Below are 22,669 nucleotides of genomic sequence, written 5' to 3'. Positions count from 1 at the left end.
ACTGGCCTGAACCCTACTGTTTACCTCCACCCCACACTGGCCTGACCCTGGTCCCCACCCCACACTGGCCTGACCCTACTACCTCCACCCCACACTGGCCTGACCCTGGTCCCCACCCCACACTGGCCTGAACCCTACTACCTCCACCCCACACCCCAACGCTACTACCTCCACCCCACACTGGCCCGACCCTACTACCTCCACCCCACACTGGCCCGACCCTACTACCTCCACCCCACACTGGCCTGACCCTACTACCTCCACCCCACACTGGCCCGACCCTACTACCTCCACCCCACACTGGCCTGACCCTGGTCCCCCACCCCACACTGGCCTGAACCCTACTACCTCCACCCCACACTGGCCTGACCCTGGTCCCCACCCCACACTGGCCTGACCCTACTACCTCCACCCCACACTGGCCTGACCCTGGTCCCCCACCCCACACTGGCCTGAACCCTACTACCTCCACCCCACACCCCAACGCTACTACCTCCACCCCACACTGGCCTGACCCTACTATCTCCACCCCACACTGGCCCGACCCTACTACCTCCACCCCACACTGGCCTGACCCTGGTCCCCCACCCCACACTGGCCTGAACCCTACTACCTCCACCCCACACCCCGCTACTACCTCCACCCCACACTGGCCTGACCCTACTACCTCCACCCCACACCCCAACGCTACTACCTCCACCCCACACTGGCCTGACCCTACTACCTCCACCCCACACCCCAACGCTACTACCACCACCCCACACCCCAACGCTACTACCTCCACCCCACACTGGCCCAACCCTACTACCTCCACCCCACACCCCACACCCCAACGCTACTACCTCCACCCCACACTGGCCCAACCCTTCTACCTCCACCCCACACTGGCCTGAACCCTACTACCTCCACACCCCACACCCCAACCCTACTACCCCCACCCCAACCCTACTACCCCCACCCACACCCCGACCCTACTACCTCCACCCCACACTGGCCCGACCCTACTACCTCCACCCCACACTGGCCTGACCCTGGTCCCCCACCCCACACTGGCCTGAACCCTACTACCTCCACCCCACACTGGCCTGACCCTGGTCCCCCACCCCACACTGGCCTGACCCTACTACCTCCACCCCACACTGGCCTGACCCTACTACCCCCACCCCACACTGGCCTGACCCTACTACCTCCACCCCACACTGGCCTGACCCTGGTCCCCCACCCCACACTGGCCTGACCCTGGTCCCCCACCCCACACTGGCCTGAACCCTACTACCTCCACCCCACACCCCAACCACTACCCCACCCCACACTGGCCCGACCCTACTACCTCCACCCCACACTGGCCCTGGTCCCCCACCCTACTACCTCCACCCCACACTGGCCAACCCTACTACCTCCACCCCACACTGGCCCAACCCTACTACCTCCACCCCACACTGGCCTGACCCTACTACCTCCACCCCACACTGGCCCGACCCTACTACCTCCACCCCACACTGGCCCGACCCTACTACCTCCACCCCACACTGGCCCGACCCTACTACCTCCACCCCAACTGGCCTGACCCTGGTCCCCCACCCCACACTGGCCTGAACCCTACCCTCCACCCCACACTGGCCTGACCCTGGTCCCCACCCCACACTGGCCTGACCCCCCCTCCACCCCACACTGGCCTGACCCTGGTCCCCCACCCCACACTGGCCTGAACCCTACTACCTCCACCCCACACCCCAACGCTACTACCACCACCCCACACTGACCCTACTATCTCCACCCCACACTGGCCCGACCCTACTACCTCCACCCCACACTGGCCTGACCCTGGTCCCCCACCCCACACTGGCCTGAACCCTACCTCCACCCCACCCCAACGCTACTACCCCACCCCACACTGGCCTGACCCTACTACCTCCACCCCCACCCCTACACCTCCAACTGGCCTGACCCTACCTCCACCCCACCCCACTGGCCTGACCCTGGTCCTCCACCCCACACTGGCCCAACCCTACTACCTCCACCCCACACCCCAACGCTACTACCTCCACCCCACACTGGCCCAACCCTACTACCTCCACCCCACACTGGCCTCAACCCTACTACCTCCACACCCCACACCCCAACCCTACTACCCCCACCCCAACCCTACTACCCCCACCACACACCCCGACCCTACTACCTCCACCCCACACCCCGACCCTGGTACCTCCACCCCACACTGGCCCAACCCTGCTCCCCCCACCCCACACTGGCCCGACCCTGCCCCCCCACCCCACACTGGCCCGACCCTGGTCCCCCCCCACCCCACACTGGCCCGACCCTGGTCCCCCCCCACCCCACACTGGCCCGACCCTGGTCCCCCCCCACCCCACACTGGCCCGGACCCTGTCCCCCCCACCCCACACTGGCCCAACCCTACTACCTCCACCCCACACTGGCCTGACCCTACCACCTCCACCCCACACTGGCCTGACCCTGGTCCCCCACCCCACACTGGCCTGAACCCTACTACCTCCACCCCACACCCCTACCCTACTACCCCCACCACACACCCCGACCCTACTACCCACACCCCGACCCTACTACCTCCAACACACATCCCACACCCCGACCCTACTACCCCCACCCCACACCCCGACCCTACTACCCCCACCCCACACTTGACCACCCTGGTCCCCCCCCCTCCCCACACTGGCCCGACCCTGGTCCCCCACCCCACACTGGCCCAACCCTACTACCTCCACCCCACACTGGCCTGACCCTGGTCCCCCACCCCACACTGGCCTGAACCCTACTACCTCCACCCCACACTGGCCCGACCTGCTCCCACCCCACACTGGCCCGACCCTGGTCCCCCCCACCCCACCCCACACTGGCCCGACCCTGGTCCCCCCACCCCACACTGGCCCGACACTGCTCCCCCCCCCACCCCACACTGGCCCGACACTGCTCCCCCCCCCACCCCACACTGGCCCGACCCTACTCCCCCCCCCCACCCCACACTGGCCCGACCCTGCTCTCCATTCTGTCCTTTGGATTTATAAAAAAAAATAGAGACCTTTTTGACTTGAATGTACATTAAGGTTAAACATCTGGTGATGCTATGAAATGCTGTTTATACCTTAATAGTTTTCTAAGTTGGGTCTCTCTCTGTTTTGAATTAGTCAGGCAGTCGTTTACCTCAGGTTAGGTTTCAGTCGGAGGACGTAGGTACGGCATGAGAAAGAAACTAAATCTCCCCTCCAATCACGTTGCCACAGGTCAGACCAGGGTCACCGGGTCACTTCCTGGAAAGCAGGATCAATCTTGTTGTTTACAACAATCTGCCATGGTATCCTCGGTCCCCCCCCCCCACTGGCCCGTTGGCTTTGGTAATGAGCGTTAATTCAGACCAGGAGGAGACTGTCTGCGTTCCAAATTGCACCATATTCCCTATTTAGTGTACATCGTTTGACCTGAACGCATAGTGCTCTGGTCAAATGTAGTGCACTGATTTGGGAATAGGCTGCCGTTTGGGAAGCGTGGTGTCTCCTCCTGGTCTGACTGATGTCCATGAGCGGGAACATGTCCTCTGTACTGGAGACAAACCACAGTCCTCGTTCACAGTTGTACTTGCGCACTATTTTGGAACTGAGATTTGAGTCAAAGTCTCGGTCTTTTCTAGTCGTGAAGTTTTTACATGTGCATTGGATACTCTGTTACTCTGGTCATAACCAACACAGGGGACAAATACCCTCTACTCTGTTACTCTGGTCATAACCAACACATGGGACAAATACCCTCTACTCTGTTACTCTGGTCATAACCAACACTCTGGTCATAACCAACACATGGGACAAATACCCTCTACTCTGTTACTCTGGTCATAACCAACACATGGACAAATACCCTCTACTCTGTTACTCTGGTCATAACCAACACATGACAAATACCCTCTACTCTGTTACTCTGGTCATAACCAACACAGGGGACAAATACCCTCTACTCTGTTACTCTGGTCATAACCAACACAGGGGACAAATACCCTCTACTCTGTTACTCTGGTCATAACCAACACATGGGACAAATACCCTCTACTCTGTTACTCTGGTCATAACCAACACAGGGGACAAATACCCTCTACTCTGTTACTCTGGTCATAACCAACACAGGGGACAAATACCCTCTACTCTGTTACTCTGGTCATAACCAACACATGGGACAAATATCCTCTACTCTGTTACTCTGTCATAACCAACACAGGGGACAAATACCCTCTACTCTGTTACTCTGGTCATAACCAACACAGGGGACAAATACCCTCCTCTGTTACTCTGTTACTCTCTGGTCATAACCAACACAGGAGACAAATACCCTCTACTCTGTTACTCTGGTCATAACCAACACAGGGGACAAATACCCTCTACTCTTTTACTCCTGTCATAACCAACACATGAGACAAATACCCTCTACTCTGTTACTCTGGTCATAACCAACACATGAGACAAATACCCTCTACTCTGTTACTCTGGTCATAACCAACACATGGGACAAATACCCTCTACTCTTTTACTCCTGTCATAACCAACACATGAGACAAATACCCTCTACTCTGTTACTCTGGTCATAACCAACACATGGGACAAATACCCTCTACTCTGTTACTCTGGTCATAACCAACACAGGGGACAAATACCCTCTACTCTGTTACTCCTGTCATAACCAACACAGGGGACAAATACCCTCTACTCTGTTACTCCTGTCATAACCAACACATGGGACAAATACCCTCTACTCTGTTACTCTGGTCATAACCAACACATGGGACAAATACCCTCTACTCTTAACCCCCCCTCTCTGTCACAGCCAATAGCAAATTGATTATCATTTTTATTGAACTGTACTTGTAAAGTAGAATGAATAGTAATTCTGATGTTTCAGGTTTGATGAAAAACACTCGACCTGAGGTTTGCCAACCCGTCATTTATTGCCTTTTTTTGGGGCAAATGTTTCATATTCGAATGAATTATTTATCTCATTCACAGTGTTTACCCATCAGCTGTCAGACACGTAACGACAACGCCTCGCATTTTCACATATTTTAGATTTTTTTTTTTTTTTTTTTGCATTCATGCTGATATTATTGAATTGAAACCAGGCTGCCAGCTTTGTGGAGCCTCCTTCCCTAGGCTGACAGAGGATGGGTTCTTAAACCAAACGACCTGTCGGATGTTCTCCCCAGTGTTTCTCAGAGATAGGGGGTTTCCTGGCGTTTCAGAGGCGACGGCAGCTAGCAAACACCACAGCTTAACCGCCAACAGATGCGTTCAGCGTGTCAGATTAAACCAAGTTGGAGAAGAGCAGAAAATGCAGGGATGGGGGGGGGGGGGGGGGGCTAAGCCTTGCTGACAAACCATTAAGGGGTTTTGTAATGGTTGTGGGGTTTGTCTTTTTTCAAACCCATCCGACACCTCCTACTCTGCCTTTAGCGTCATGATGTCTATTCCAAGAGGGCACTCCGTTCTGACTGTATGATGCCATCGGAGGGATTCTATTACAGTCCAAAGCTCTGAAGAAAAGGGAGAGGTGGAATCATTAGGTCACTTATTTTTGGTACTGTCCATAGGTAGCTTGTTTCCGGTCGCAGGTTCAGGAATGGCTGAAGGATATTGCAACATGGACCTGGCGCAAACTCTGCAAATAGCACTGCTGGTTGAAAACCCATAGTCAATCGATCAATAATATAAAAACAATACTCTTTGTAAATGAAAGATTTAAAAATTTTCACTATTTGTAGAAACTATTTTTTTTTTTAAATACATTTATTTAACCTTTATTTAAGCAGGTAGGCTAGTTGAGAACAAGTTCTCATTTACAACTGCGACCTGGCCAAGATAAAGCAAAGCAGTGTGAACAGACAACAACACAGAGTTACACATGGAGTAAACAATTAACAAGTCAATAACACAGTAGAAAAAAAAGAGAGTCTATATGCATTGTGTGCAAAAGGTATGAGGAGGTAGGCGAATAATTAAAATTTTAGCAGATTAACACTGGAGCGATAAATGATCAGACGGTCATGTGCAGGTAGAGATATTGGTGTGCAAAAGAGCAGAAAAGTAAATAAATAAAAACAGTATGGGGCTGAGGTAGGTAAATTGGGTGGGCTATTTACCGATAAGACTATGTACAGCTGCAGCGATCGGTTAGCTGCTCAGATAGCAGATGTTTAAAGTTGGTGAGGGAGATAAAAGTCTCCAACTTCAACAATGTTTGCAATTCGTTCCTGTCACAGGCAGCAGAGAACTGGAAGGAAAGGCGGCCAAATGAGGTGTTGGCTTTAGGAATGTTCAGTGAGATATACCTGCTGGAGCGCGTGCTACGGGTGGGTGTTGCCATCGTGACCAGTGAACTGAGAGCTTTACCTAGCATGGACTTGTAGATGACCTGGAGCCAGTGGGTCTGGCGACGAATATGTAGCGAGGGCCTCTGAGAATATAAAGGTTCAGAACAGCACAGTTGCAAAGATATATGGCAAATAGAAATCAGAACTGGATGGTGTTCAGAGATGGAGGGGTTTGATGGGAACTGAAGGATGGGACTGGATGGTGTTCAGAGATAGATTGGAGGGGTTTGATGGGAACTGAAGGATGGGATTGGATGGTGTTCAGAGATAGATGGGAGGGGTTTGATGGGAACTGAAGGATGGGATTGGATGGTGTTCAGAGATAGATGGGAGGGGTTTGATGGGAACTGAAGGATGGGACTGGATGGTGTTCAGAGATAGATGGGAGGGGTTTGATGGGAACTGAAGGATGGGATTGGATGGTGTTCAGAGATAGATGGGAGGGGTTTGATGGGAACTGAAGGATGGGACTGGATGGTGTTCAGAGATAGATGGGGGGGTTTGATGGGAACTGAAGGATGGGATTGGATGGTGTTCAGAGATAGATGGGAGGGGTTTGATGGGAACTGAAGGATGGGATTGGATGGTGTTCATGGGGGGTTTGATGGGAATGAAGGATGGGATTGGATGGTGTTCAGAGATAGATGGGAGGGGTTTGATGGGAACTGAAGGATGGGATTGGATGGTGTTCAGAGATAGATGGGAGGGGTTTGATGGGAACTGAAGGATGGGATTGGATGGTGTTCAGAGATAGATGGGAGGGGTTTGATGGGAACTGAAGGATGCGACTAAAAACAAACAAAAGATAACTAATGTAAAATATACTGTGTCTGCAAGATGTATATAATATGTATAATCTGGAAGTAGAAGCCCAAGTGTTGTTGTCCATTAGTTTACTCCAATTAGGGGAGGGATGGTAGTGTTAGGGGAACATAATAAAGACAGGAAATATATTTTAAAAATGGTTAAAAAAAATACAAATCTAAATATATACAGTTGAAGTCTGAAGTTTACATACATTTAGGTTGGAGTCATTAAAACTTTTTGTTAACAAACTATAGTTTTGGCAAGTCAGTTAGGACATCTACTTTGTACATGACACAAGTCATTTTTCCAACAATTGTTTACAAACAGATTATTTCACTTATAATTCACTGTATCACAATTCCAGTTGGTCAGAAGTTTACATACATTAAATTGGCTGTGCCTTTAAACAGCTTGGAAAATTCCATAAAATGATGTCATGGCTTTAGAAGCTTCTGATAGGCTAATTGACATAATTTGAGTCAATTGGAGGTGTACCTGTGGATGTATTTCAAGGCCTACCTTCGAACTCAGTGCCTCTTTGCTTGACATCATGGGAAAATCTAAAGAAATCAGCCAAGACCTCAGAAAACAATTGTTGACCTCTACAAGTCTGGTTCATCCTTGGGAGCAATTTCCAAATGCCTGAAGGTACCACATTCATCTGTAGAAACAATAGTATGCAAGTATAAACACCATGGGACCACGCAGCCGTCATACCTCTCATGAAGGAGACGCTTTCTGTCTCCTAGAGATGAACGTATTTTGGTGCAAAAAGTGCAAGTCAATCCCTGAACAACAGCAAAGGACCTTGTGAAGATGCTGAAGGAAACAGGTACAAAAGTATCTATATCCACAGTAAAAACAAGTCCTATATCGACATAACCTGAAAGGCCGTTCAGCAAGGAAGAAGCCACGGCTCCAAAACCGCCATAAAAAGCCAGACTGCGGTTTGCAACTGCACATGGGGACAAAGATCGTACTCTTTGGAGAAATGTACTCTGGTCTGATGAATCAAAAATAGAACTGTTTGGCCATAATGACCACCATTATGTTTGGAGGAAAAGGGGTGAGAGTTGCAAGCCGAAGAACACCATCCCAACCGTGATGCACGGGGGTGGCAGCATCAGGTTGTGGGGGTGCTTTGCTGCAGGAGGAACTGGTGCACTTCACAAAATAGATGGCTTCATGAGGATGGAAAAGTATGTGGATATATTGAAGCAGCATCTCAAGACATCAGTCAGGAAGTTAAAGCTTGGTCGCAAATGGGTCTTCCAAATGGACAATGACCCCAAGCATACTCCAAAGTTGTGGCAAGTTGTGATTTGATTTGATTTGAAAATGGCTTAAGGACAACAAAGTCAAGGTATTGGAGTGGCCATCACAAAGCCCTGACCTCAATTCTATAGAACATGTGTGGGCAGAACTGAAAAAGCATGAGGAGACCTACAAACCTGACTCAGTCACACCAGCTCTGTCAGGAGGAATGGGCCAACATTCACCCAACTTATTGTGGGAAGCTTGTGGAAGGCTACCCGAAACATTTGATCCTAGTTAAACCATTTTAAAGGTAATGCTACCAAATACTAATTGATTGTATGTTAACTTCTGACCCACTGGGAATGCGATGAAAGAAATAAAAGCTGAAATAAATCATTCTCTCTACTATTATTCTGACATTTCTCATTCTTAAAATAAAGTGATGATCCTAACTGACCTAAGACAGGGAATGTTTACTAGGATTTAATGTCAGAAATTGTGAAAAACTGAGTTTAAATGTATTTGACTAAAGTGTATGTAAACTTCCAACTTTAACTGTATATATATATATATATATATATGTATATATATATGTATATATATATGTATATATATATGTATATGTATATATATATATGTATATATATGTGTATATATATATGTGTATATATATGTGTGTATATATATATGTGTGTATATATATATATATGTATATATGGGGGATTAGAAATGATCCAAACAATTACATTGATAGAAGCCATTATCTATCTGCAGTATTAAAGCTGAACCCCCCCAACAAGAGAAAAAGAATCAGGAGAGACATTTAGGGTGGAAAGTGGATGGGCAGTGTCCTGTGTTGCTAGCTAGTGGTACAAACTGATGTTACTTAATGTCAACACCCACCGGGAGGGAAAGTCCAGATTCACGGAGGCAGGAATGTCCCAGTGTCCCATAGCTCTAGGATTTCTGTGGATTGAGCCAGAGGCATTAGTACCAGACAGAGAGCACAAGTCTGCAAAATCTCTGTCTGTGTGTGCTTGTATCTGGACACTGTCAAATGTGGGAGGGGCCGCGGCATGCCAAATCAAATGGTATTGGTCACATACACATGGTGAGCAGATGTTATTGTGAGTGTAGTGAAATGCTTATGCTTCTAGATCCCATCAGTGCAGTGATTTATCTAACAGGTAATATTTAACAAATTCCACAACAAAACCTAATATTTAACAAATTCCACAACAAAACCTTATACACACAATCTAGTGAAGGAATGGGATGAGAATATATAAGTATAAAATATATAGATGAGCAGTGACAGAGAGGCTAAGATGCAATAGATAGTATAGAATATATAGTGTAGGATGCAGTATACAGTACATATATATGAGATGAGTCATGCAGAGATATGTAAACATTATTAAAGTGGCATTATAAGTGACTAGTGTTCCATTTATTAAAGTGGCCAATGATATCAAGTCTGTAGGTAGGCAGCCGCCTCTCTGTGCTAGTGATGGCTGTTTAACAATCTGATGGCCTTGAGATAGAAGCTGTTTTTCAGTCTCTTGGTCCCAGCTTTGACACACCAAGCGTCCCACTGTCTTTGACTGACGACACTGGTTCTATCTGCTTTCCCCCCAAAAGACCACCTCCGTAACAGAATACTCTGCCCTGCGTCACTGCTGGGGTCCACCTCCACCCAGAGAGCCCAGCTCTGGGCTTCTTCCTAATTGATGCAAATGAGAAAAGATGGTGGCAGCATCCATGCAATGCTGCTGGTTTAATAAAGCTTGTTAACCGCGGTGAGGGAAATGAATGGGTCGAATTACCGGGGCGGTTATTGGAAAAGTGTCGTCTCTCGTTACAGTTTGGAACAACTCACTCACAGATGGTCGACGGTCCTCTCTTCTCCCCCTATAAGAGAATGGGCTGATGGCCCTGGAAGGCAGTTCTAGAGGAGATCGGGAGGGGGTGGACGGTCATGTAAGACAGGGGGGTCTGGGGGTGCCAGCCCCCCATCTTAATTTTTCTAATAACCCTCAATGGTGATGCTCAATCTGCCCCCTTCACATAGCATTAGGCGAGGCCTCTGTCACGGAATTGGATTAGGGCTTGTTATAGCAACCAATTCCATGTGGCCAAGGAAAAATAGGGTGGCAATTTAATAACCATTATCATCAATACAAGTGACTGAGTCCATATTACATCAGTGGCTGTGATGTATAGAGTGGAAGTGAGAATAGGGTCTGCCGGGATCCCTCTGATTCCCCTTTAGTGGTGATCTGTAATTGTCAATCCTGTAGAGCAGAAGAAAAAAAAAATCTTTAATCAGATATTTTATCCGGGTAATTAATGTCATTTGCCTAAGATGTATACACTTAGGATTTTATTTACCAACGTGGAACTTGCACATGAACATAAAACATTTTTTGGGTGGGGGGGGTGCCATGTACACTGAAACCCAACACTTTTCGAATTTGAATCCGTCAAAATGACTAATTTTGGCATTTTGAATTGAGGCAATGGAAGAGGCACTAGTGGCCTCGAATGCCTTACCTCTAAAATACACATTTTTACAGAAAACTCAACCTTATAGAGAAGAATAAGGGGTGAAGGGAAGCAACAATGATGACAGACAAAAAACAGACTTCCTCCATCAAAACATTTCCCATGTTTTCTCCCAGTACTCCATGTTGTCTCCCAGTACTCCATGTTGTCTCCCAGTACTCCATGTTGTCTCCCAGTACTCCATGTTGTCTCCCAGTACTCCATGTTGTCTCCCAGTACTCCATGTTGTCTCCCAGTACTCCATGTTGTCTCCCAGTACTCCATGTTGTCTCCCAGTACTCCATGTTGTCTCCCAGTACTCCATGTTTTCTCCCAGTACTCCATGTTGTCTCCCAGTACTCCATGTTGTCTCCCAGTATCCATGTTGTCTCCCAGTACTCCATGTTGTCTCCCAGTACTCCATGTTGTCTCCCAGTACTCCATGTTGTCTCCCAGTACTCCATGTTGTCTCCCAGTATACTCCATGTTGTCTCCCAGTACTCCATGTTGTCTCCCAGTACTCCATGTTGTCTCCCAGTACTCCATGTTTTCTCCCAGTACTCCATGTTGTCTCCCAGTACTCCATGTTGTCTCCCAGTACTCCATGTTGTCTCCCAGTACTCCATGTTGTCTCCCAGTACTCCATGTTTTCTCCCAGTACTCCATGTTGTCTCCCAGTACTCCATGTTGTCTCCCAGTATACTCCATGTTGTCTCCCAGTACTCCATGTTGTCTCCCAGTACTCCATGTTGTCTCCCAGTACTCCATGTTGTCTCCCAGTACTCAATGTTGTCTCCCAGTATACTCCATGTTGTCTCCCAGTACTCCATGTTGTCTCCCAGTACTCCATGTTGTCTCCCAGTACTCCATGTTGTCTCCCAGTACTCCATGTTGTCTCCCAGTACTCCATGTTGTCTCCCAGTACTCCATGTTGTCTCCCAGTACTCCATGTTGTCTCCCAGTACTCCATGTTGTCTCCCAGTTCTCCATGTTTTCTCCCAGTACTCCATGTTGTCTCCCAGTACTCCATGTTGTCTCCCAGTACTCCATGTTTTCTCCCAGTACTCCATGTTGTCTCCCAGTACTCCATGTTGTCTCCCAGTACTCCATGTTGTCTCCCAGTTCTCCATGTTTTCTCCCAGTACTCCATGTTGTCTCCCAGTACTCCATGTTGTCTCCCAGTTCTCCATGTTTTCTCCCAGTACTCCATGTTGTCTCCCAGTACTCCATGTTGTCTCCCAGTACTCCATGTTGTCTCCCAGTTCTCCATGTTTTCTCCCAGTACTCCATGTTGTCTCCCAGTTCTCCATGTTGTCTCCCAGTACTCCATGTTGTCTCCCAGTTCTCCATGTTTTCTCCCAGTACTCCATGTTGTCTCCCAGTACTCCATGTTGTCTCCCAGTACTCCATGTTTTCTCCCAGTACTCCGTGTGGCTGCGATTGGGTCTGCGTCCCAAAATGGCACCCCTATTCACTAATAGTGCACTACTTTTGACCGTAAGGCTCTGGCCAAAAGTAGTGCACTAAATGGGGAATAGGAAGCCATTTGAGACGTGGTACAGGATCTTTCTGTTTCCTGTGGAATGTTGCCCATCGTTTGATTGACAGCCGGAATCATCTTTCTGCCCTTTTGCCTGTACTCCCTCACATTAACCGCTCTGATTGACAGCCGGGTTCCAGGGTTCTTTCTGGATATTAATGGGTGTGGCATGGGCGTGACAATGGGTGCTGAAGTTCAGATCATTTTTGAGGCCCCTCCCCATCTTGGCAGTGTATATATTTAAGGAAATTTCCTGCAATTTTACATATTCTGCCAGGGCTAATGCTGTGTTTTTTTGCTCAAACATAATAATAATCAGTACTGATAGACTCATTGTTTTGGGAATTTTCAGTTCTCCCTGACTATCTAGCTTTTATTTTTGGTGATTGTTAAAATATTTAGATCCATTATTTTTTCTACATTGTTTATCTTGTTTAGTCGTTTACGTTTAACCAATGTATTTTCAGTGTGGCCTGCCCAAGGATTTCAATGCCGAACAAATCCATGGGTTCATCTCTCCTTTTGCCTCACATTAACCGCTCTGATTGACAGCTGACACATCTGTCATAGACCATAGGCCCCACTCTCTTTCTCTCTCTGTGCGTGTGTGTGTGCGTGTGTGTGTGTGCCTGTGCCTGTGTGTGTGTGTGCCTCTGTGTGTGTGTGTGTGTGTGTGTGTGTGTGTGTGTGTGTGTGTGTGTGTGTGTGTGTGTGTGTGTGCCTGTGTCTCTATCTCTCCCCTCTGTGTGTGTGTGTGTGTGTGTCTAGCCTATTCTCCATTACCTTTTATAGAGAGCATCAAAATGCAGTTCTCATCCAACCCACTGGCTTGCCTGATAACCAAATGAAAACATTAACACAACAGGAGAAAAACACACAAAGTATACCAAACTTGTCTCCATTGGAGGCATTGCAAGAGCCCGAGATGTCCCCATTCTGTCGAGTCATCCCGTTCAGGGAATTTAAGGTGCTATTTTTATGGCCATGTACCGGCACAACAGTTAAAATAAACATTAATTCAGATTAGCTTTTTAAAATACGTTTCCTCAGCCTAATGACAAATATCAACACTAAATGTCCTCACTTTTATGACGTTGTTGCTTTGGTTACCAAGTTGTTTATCAAATGGGCGTTTTATGAAGGGGCATTGGTTCTGAAAAAAGTCCGTTAATGGCAGAAACATCAAGCTTTTTACATTTTTGCTTAAATAAAACGTTCCCTTTTTTTCCTTTTCAATGATGATCAAAATGTGCGCATGTCCACGTCTTTTCAAACGGGTATTTAGGGAGAACTTATTGACTGAGCCAAACCCTTTAAAAAAAAAGGTCAAATGACGCTGCAGGCTTTTATTTTGTGCTTTGTCGGAGTACGACAGTTGAATTAAGCTGACGAGGTATCCTATTAAGTCATATTCTTCAACAATCAATGGGTTTATCATTCATTTAAAAGTCCAAAAAAGGACTTGAACCTTTCATTTCAAACCTGCTTTTTTCGCAATGTGTGAGGAATACCATTTGTCCCGTAAACCTGGTTAACGATTTTGATTGAATAGGAGCCACTATAGATCTCCCTCCTGGGGAATCTGTCTGTACTTAATCTACTGTGTCAGACCTCTAGGTCTATGGACATCTCGAGCATCCATTTTACTGTGTGTGTGGGTATATTTGTGTGGGTATTTGTGTGCACAGCCAGCAGCAGCAGGGGCCAGGCGACAGTGATGACAGATTAGCACTGTGAATGGCCATTAACGCCACACAGCACCATCATTTTCACACACACAAAAAAAAAAACTGATTACGCCAACGCTTTACGCAGTGACAATCCACGAGAGATGCCGATGTGTCCCACAACAAAATGGAGGATGGAGAGAACATTCGGTGTGGAGTAGATGATTTGACCTCTGCCATCTCTCTCTCTCTATCCCCCCCCCCACCTCCACTCTTTCCCCTCCTTTCTCACTTCCTGTCCCTCATGCAGGCATCTCGGGGGAGAAGGTGGAGATTGACCCCGTCACCAACCAGAAGACCAGCACCAAGTTCTGGATCCGACAGAAACCTATCTCCATCGATTCAGACCACCTCTGTGCCTGTGACCTTGTGGAGGAGAGGAGTCCCAGTGAGTACCACTGTTGTGTGTGTGTGTGTGTGTGTGTGTGTGTGTGTGTGTGTGTGTGTGTGTGTGTGTGTGTGTGTGTGTGTGTGTGTGTGTGTGTGTGTGTGTGTGTGGTTAACACACATCACCCTCGTACTGAAAGCACTCATCTTTCTCGGGATCATATTCATTAAGTCATCTTTGACTGTATATTCCTCTGGTTTGACTCAGCAGTGCTGAGACCTTCCATAAGTGACTGTAAAACACCAGACGATTCAGCTGAAACTGCATGTGCGAGCAGTGGGTGAAAATAGCCTATATTACAAGTCAATAGGGGTACTGGATTCAGTGATCTCTCTTCAGATTGTACTTTGCGACTAAGCAGATGTCTTATTTAAACTGACATCAAATACAGATTGTAATCGTTGGAGCTGCCGAGCATTTCTACAACGGTGTGTGTGTGTGTGTGTGTGTGTGTGTGTGTGTGTGTGTGTGTGTGTGTGTGTGTGTGTGTGTGTGTGTGTGTGTGTGTGTGTGTGTGTGTTAGCGTATCTTTGTTAACCCACCATCATCTCCTGCCATCTGTAATAAAGTCCTGTAGTCGAAGGACCTCCACTCTTTTCTCCCCGAGCCTCCACCGCCCTAGCTTCAATCACCGTCCGCTGTAGAGCCTGCTTCAATCACCGTCCGCTGTAGAGCCAGCTTCAATCACCGTCCGCTGTAGAGCCTGCTTCAATCACCGTCCGCTCTATTCACACTGCTTTACCAACACCCAGTCTCTATCTCTCCCCCCTCTATTCACACTGCTTTACCAACACCCAATCTCTATCTCTGTTCCTCTCTATTCACACTGCTTTACCAACACCCAGTCTCTATCTCTCCCCCTCTATTCACACTGCTTTACCCAACACCTATCTCTCTATTCTCTGTCTCTATCTCCCCCTCTATTCACACTGCTTTACCAACACCCAGTCTCTATCTCTCCCCCCTCTATTCACACTGCTTTACCAACACCCAGTCTCTATCTCTGTTCCTCTCTATTCACACTGCTTTACCAACACCCAGTCTCTATCTCTCCCCCCTCTATTCACACTGCTTTACCAACACCCAGTCTCTATCTCTGTTCCTCTCTATTCACACTGCTTTACCAACACCCAGTCTCTATCTCTCCCCCTCTATTCACACTGCTTTACCAACACCCAGTCTCTATCTCTGCCCCTCTCTATTCACACTGCTTTACCAACACCCAGTCTCTATCTATTCTGCTTTACCAACACCCAGTCTCTATTCACACTGCTTTACCAACACCCAGTCTCTATCTCTGCCCCCTCTATTCACACTGCTTTACCAACACCCAGTCTCTATCTCTCCTCCTCTGCCCCTCTATTCACACTGCTTTACCAACACCCAGTCTCTATCTCTCCCCCTCTATTCACACTGCTTTACCAACACCCAGTCTCTATCTCTCCCCCTCTATTCACACTGCTTTACCAACACCCAGTCTCTATCTCTCCCCTCTCTATTCACACTGCTTTACCAACACCCAGTCTCTATCTCTCCCCTCTATTCACACTGCTTTACCAACACCCAGTCTCTATCTCTCCCCTCTATTCACACTGCTTTACCAACACCCAGTCTCTATCTCTGCCCCCTCTATTCACACTGCTTTACCAACACCCAGTCTCTATCTCTCCCCTCTATTCACACTGCTTTACCAACACCCAGTCTCTATCTCTGTTCCTCTCTATTCACACTGCTTTACCAACACCCAGTCTCTATCTCTCCCCTCTATTCACACTGCTTTACCAACACCCAGTCTCTATCTCTCCCCCTCTATTCACACTGCTTTACCAACACCCAGTCTCTATCTCTGCCCCCTCTATTCACACTGCTTTACCAACACCCAGTCTCTATCTCTGCCCCCTCTATTCACACTGCTTTACCAACACCCAGTCTCTATCTCTCCCCTCTATTCACACTGCTTTACCAACACCCAGTCTCTATCTCTCCCCCCTATTCACACTGCTTTACCAACACCCAGTCTCTATCTCTGCCCCCTCTATTCACACTGCTTTACCAACACCCAGTCTCTATCTCTGCCCCCTCTATTCACACTGCTTTACCAACACCCAGTCTCTATCTCTCCCCCCTCTATTCACACTGCTTTACCAACACCCAGTCTCTATCTCTGCCCCCTCTATTCACACTGCTTTACCAACACCCAGTCTCTATCTCTGCCCCCTCTATTCACACTGCTTTACCAACACCCAGTCTCTATCTCTCCCCTCTATTCACACTGCTTTACCAACACCCAGTCTCTATCTCTGTCTCTATCTCCCCCTCTATTCACACTGCTTTACCAACACCCAGTCTCTATCTCTCCCCTCTATTCACACTGCTTTACCAACACCCAGTCTCTATCTCTGCCCCCTCTATTCACACTGCTTTACCAACACCCAGTCTCTATCTCTCCCCTCTATTCACACTGCTTTACCAACACCCAGTCTCTATTCTCTACCAACACCCAGTCTCTATCTCTCCCCCCTCTATTCACACTGCTTTACCAACACCCAGTCTCTATCTCTCCCCCTCTATTCACACTGCTTTACCAACACCCAGTCTCTATCTCTCCCCCCTCTATTCACACTGCTTTACCAACACCCAGTCTCTATCTCTCCCCTCTATTCACACTGCTTTACCAACACCCAGTCTCTATCTCTCCCCTCTATTCACACTGCTTTACCAACACCCAGTCTCTATCTCTCCCCCTCTATTCACACTGCTTTACCAACACCCAGTCTCTATCTCTCCCCCTCTATTCACACTGCTTTACCAACACCCAGTCTCTATCTCTCCCCTCTATTCACACTGCTTTACCAACACCCAGTCTCTATCTCTGTTCCCCTCTATTCACACTGCTTTACCAACACCCAGTCTCTATCTCTCCCCTCTATTCACACTGCTTTACCAACACCCAGTCTCTATCTCTCCCCCCTCTATTCACACTGCTTTACCAACACCCAGTCTCTATCTCTGCCCCCTCTATTCACACTGCTTTACCAACACCCAGTCTCTATCTCTCCCCCTCTATTCACACTGCTTTACCAACACCCAGTCTCTATCTCTGCCCCCTCTATTCACACTGCTTTACCAACACCCAGTCTCTATCTCTCCCCCTCTATTCACACTGCTTTACCAACACCCAGTCTCTATCTCTCTATTCACCCAGTCTCTATTCACACTGCTTTACCAACACCCAGTCTCTATCTCTCCCCCCTCTATTCACACTGCTTTACCAACACCTAGTCTCTATCTCTCCCCCCTCTATTCACACTGCTTTACCAACACCCAGTCTCTATCTCTCCCCTCTATTCACACTGCTTTACCAACACCCAGTCTCTATCTCTGCCCCCTCTATTCACACTGCTTTACCAACACCCAGTCTCTATCTCTCCCCTCTATTCACACTGCTATTACCAACACCCAGTCTCTATCTCTGTTACCAACACCCAGTCTCTATCTCTCCCCTCTCTATTCACACTGCTTTACCAACACCCAGTCTCTATCTCTCCCCTCTATTCACACTGCTTTACCAACACCCAGTCTGTATTATCTGTGTTGTCTCTATTATTCACGTTGTCTGCTATTACCAACACCCAGTCTCTATCTCTCCCCCCTCTATTCACCCTGCTTTACCAACACCCAGTCTCTATCTCCGCCCAGCACTGATCATTATCTACAGATGTATCTATGTATGTAACAGACATTGGATTAGCCTCTGGGGGTGTCTCTGTATTATGGTGGGAGGATGGTGTGCCGTCTCTCTGTATTATGGTGTGTCGTCTCTGTATTATGGTGTGCGTCTCTTGAAAACAAGGGTTTGACTGAATGAGTGTGTGTGTCTCTGTATTATGGTGTGTGTCTCTGTATTATGGTGTGTTGTCTGTATTATGGTGCGTTGTCTGTATTATGGTGTTTCGTCTGTATTATAGTGTGTCGTCTGTATTATGGTGTGTCGTCTGTATTATGGTGTCGTCTGTATTATGGTGTGTCGTCTCTGTATTATGGTGTGTCGTCTCTCTGTATTATGGTGTGTCTCTCTGTATTATGGTGTGTCTCTCTGTATTATGGTGTGTCTCTCTGTATTATGGTGTGTCGTCTCTGTATTATGGTGTGTCGTCTCTGTATTATGGTGTGTCGTCTCTGTATTATGGTGTGTCGTCTCTGTATTATGGTGTGTCTCTCTGTATTATGGTGTGTCGTCGTCTCTGTATTATGGTGTGTCGTCGTCTCTGTATTATGGTGTGTCGTCGTCTCTCTGTATTATGGTGTGTCGTCTCTCTGTATTATGGTGTGTCGTCTCTCTGTATTATGGTGTCGTCGTCTCTCTGTATTATGGTGTGTCTCTCTGTATTATGGTGTGTCTCTGTATTATGGTGCGTCTCTCTGTATTATGGTGCGTCGTCTCTCTGTATTATGGTGCGTCGTCTCTCTGTATTATGGTGTGTCTCTCTGTATTATGGTGCGTCGTCTCTCTGTATTATGGTGTGTCGTCTCTCTGTATTATGGTGTGTCGTTTCTCTGTATTATGGTGTGTCGTCTCTCTGTATTATGGTGTGTCTCTCTGTATTATGGTGTGTCGTCTCTCTGTATTATGGTGTGTCGTCTCTGTATTATGGTGTGTCTCTCTGTATTATGGTGTGTCGTGTCTCTGTATTATGGTGCGTCGTCTCTCTGTATTATGGTGTGTCGTTGTCTCTGTATTATGGTGTGTCGTCTCTCTGTATTATGGTGTGTCGTCTCTGTATTATGGTGTGTCTCTCTGTATTATGGTGTGTCTCTCTGTATTATGGTGTGTCGTCTCTCTGTATTATGGTGTGTCGTCTCTGTATTATGGTGTGTCGTCTCTCTGTATTATGGTGTGTCTCTCTGTATTATGGTGTGTCTCTGTATTATGGTGTGTCGTCTCCTCTCTGTATTATGGTGTGTCGTCTCTCTGTATTATGGTGTGTCGTTGTCTCTGTATTATGGTGTGCCGTCTCTCTGTATTATGGTGTGTCTCTCTGTATTATGGTGTGTCGTTGTCTCTGTATTATGGTGTGTCGTTGTCTCTGTATTATGGTGTGTCGTCTCTCTGTATTATACAGACAAAATGAGAAAATAAAATCCAGAAAATCACATTGTAAGATTTTTTATGAATTTATTAGATTTTTGGGGATTTTTTTTCTCATTTTGTCTGTCATAGTTAGTGTACCTATGATTTAAATTACAGGCCTCTCTCATCTTTTTAAGTGGGAGAACTTGCACAATTGGTGGCTGACTAAATACTTTTTTCCCCCACTGTATATCATGCAACTCATTCCACTACCTATTCCACCATTTTGGGAGAACTTGCACAATTGGTGGCTGACTAAATACTTTTTCCCCCACTGTATATCATGCAACTCATTCCACTACCTATTCCACCATTTTCCTCACACAGCATCCATCTCTCCCCTAAGGACCTTATCCTGTACCCCCCAACCCTCTTCCCCCCCCACGTCCCCTGCTTACGTCTTCTCTTCTCCCACCCGTGTCCATCAATATTGGCCCCTGGCTAACCCACATCTCCTAACCCACATCTCCCCTGGCTATCCCACATCTCCCCTGGCTAACCCACATCTCCCCTGGCTAACCCACATCTCCCCCTAACCCACATCTCCCCTGGCTAACCCACATCTCCCCTGGCTAACCCACATCTCCCCTGGCTAACCCACATCTCCTAACCCACATCCCCTGGCTAACCCACATCTCCCCCGGCTAACCCACATCTCCTAACCCACATCTCCCCTGGCTATCCCACATCTCCCCTGGCTAACCCACATCTCCCCTGGCTATCCCACATCTCCCTGGCTAACCCACATCTCCTGGCTAACCCACATCTCCCCTGGCTAACCCACATCTCCCTCGCTAACCCACAGCTAATCCCACATCTCCCTGGCTAACCCTCATCTCCCCAGCTCATTCCTCTGCGTCGCTGGGACTCAACACTCTCCCCGTTGTCCTGGTCCCACATCTCCCTGGCTATCCCACATCTCCCCTGGCTATCCCACATTGGCACATGGGCCCAGATCATTCCTCTGCGTCGCTGGGACTCAACACTCCGTTGTCCTGGTAATTGGCACATGGGCCCAGATCTTTCTCTCTCTCTCTCTGTCTCTCTCTCTCTATCGAGCGGTTCTACATGACTAGGTAAAGAAGACTGCACGAAGATAAATGAAGGCCGGCTAATGCCGGAGTGAAAGGGGATGAGTGGGAAGGAGGAGGGGGAAGGGATGGGGGTGAGGAGGGGGGGGGGAGGGGGGAAATGGGGGGTGAGGAGGGGGAAATGGGGGGAAATGAGGAGGGGGAGGGATGGGTGGATGAGGAGGGGGAAGGGAGGGGGATGAGGAGGAGTGGGGAGGGAGGGGGTAATGAGGAGGGAGGGGGGGGATGGGGGGAATGCTGCTTTTCGACACTGAGTGGAAGTTAGAACTATAGTTGTCACAGTGTCTCTTTCATTGCCTCTGTTACAGATGTTTGTTATGTAATCCACTCATTTGGTTGTGTTGTCATATTCTTGACATGTTTGCTTCATGGCTAACCAGTGCCTGTTTTGTAAGGCAATGCGATTGAGAGGGTTCTGCAGGTTTTCTACGTCGTCAAATGAAAATCAAATCAAACTTTGTCACATGCGTCGAATTCAGGTGTAAGACCTTATCGTGAAATGCCTACTTACAGCACAAATCCTTAACCAACAGTGCAGTTCAAGAAACAGTTAAGGAAATATTGTAAAAAATAACACAATAAATTAACATTAAGGAGGCTATATACAGGGGTTACCGGTACCGAGTCAGTGGGCGGGGGTACAGGTTAGTTGAGGTAATTTGTACATGTAGGTAGGGGTGAAGTGACTATGCATGGATAATAAACAACGAGTAGCAGCAGTGTAAACACAAATGTAGGGGGTCAATGTAAATAGTCCTGGTGGCCATCTTGATTATTTGTTCAGCAGTCTTATGGCTTGAGGGTAGAAGCTGTTAAGGAGACTTTTTGTGACCTAGACTTGGCGCTCCGGTACCGCTTGCCGTGCGGTAGCAGAGAGAACAGTCTATGACTAGGGTGACCGGGGTCTTTGACCATTTTTGTGGCTTTCCTCTGAAACCACCTATTGTCGGTTCTGGATTGCAGGAAGCTTGGCCCCAGTGGTGTACTGTGCCGTACGCACTACCCTCTGTAGCGCATTATGGTCGGATGCCGAGCAGTTGCCATACCAGGCGGTGATGCAATCGGACAGGATGCTCTCGATGGTGCAGCTTTGTGAGGATCTGTTAGGTTTTCTCTTTGAGTTCCGTGGGGAACAGTTTAGTAAAGGAGTTTTTGTGTCAAGTTCACTCACCGGTCAGAAAGTGTATCTACTGTATGTGCTTTGTGCTGTGTTTCATGGTATATGGGATCTCTTGGATGTCTTTATATATTATGTTTGACTCGTGATTTGTTTGACTTGGTCTGTGCTTGATGTCCGTACATTTGCACTTTAATTATGGCATTATTTCAGCTTTATTTAACCAGGTGGGCAAGTTGAGGACAAGTTCTCATTTACAATTGCGACCTGGCCAAGATACAACAACACAGAGTTATACATGGAGTAAAACAAACATACAGTCAATGATACGGTTGAAAAATAAGTCTATATAAATTGTGAGCAAATGAGGTGAGATAAGGGAGGTGAAGGCAAAAAAGGTGGCAAAGTAAATACAATATAGCAAGTAAAACACTGGAATGGTAGATGTGCAGTGGAAGAATGTGCAAAGTAGAGAGAAATAATGGGGTGCAAAGGAGCAAAATAAATACAGTAGGGGAAGAGGTAGATGTTTGGGCTAAATTATAGGTGGGCTATGTACAGGTGCAGTAATCTGTGAGCTGCTCTGACAGCTGGTGCTTAAAGCTAGTGAGGGAGATAAGTGTTTCCAGTTTCAGAGATTTTTGTAGTTCGTTCCAGTCATTGGCAGCAGAGAACTGGAAGG

At 47.7% G+C, this 22,669-nt stretch overlaps 1 protein-coding gene across 2 annotated transcripts in view; it reads left to right on the top strand.

Moving 5' to 3' along the window:
• mapkap1 (MAPK associated protein 1) overlaps nt 1-22,669 on the top strand; it is a 184,247-nt gene that overhangs the window by 106,126 nt on the left and 55,452 nt on the right. For both annotated transcript variants that reach the window (XM_064943569.1, XM_064943568.1), the window contains one exon: nt 14,511-14,648. In XM_064943569.1, the coding sequence (XP_064799641.1) occupies nt 14,511-14,648 (138 nt within the window). The remainder of the gene's footprint in view (nt 1-14,510; nt 14,649-22,669) is intronic.

This window comes from Oncorhynchus masou, chromosome 28 (genome assembly GCF_036934945.1).
Source record: "Oncorhynchus masou masou isolate Uvic2021 chromosome 28, UVic_Omas_1.1, whole genome shotgun sequence".
Taxonomy (NCBI): Eukaryota; Metazoa; Chordata; class Actinopteri; order Salmoniformes; family Salmonidae; genus Oncorhynchus; species Oncorhynchus masou.
This window is presented reverse-complemented; position numbering and strand designations above follow the sequence as displayed.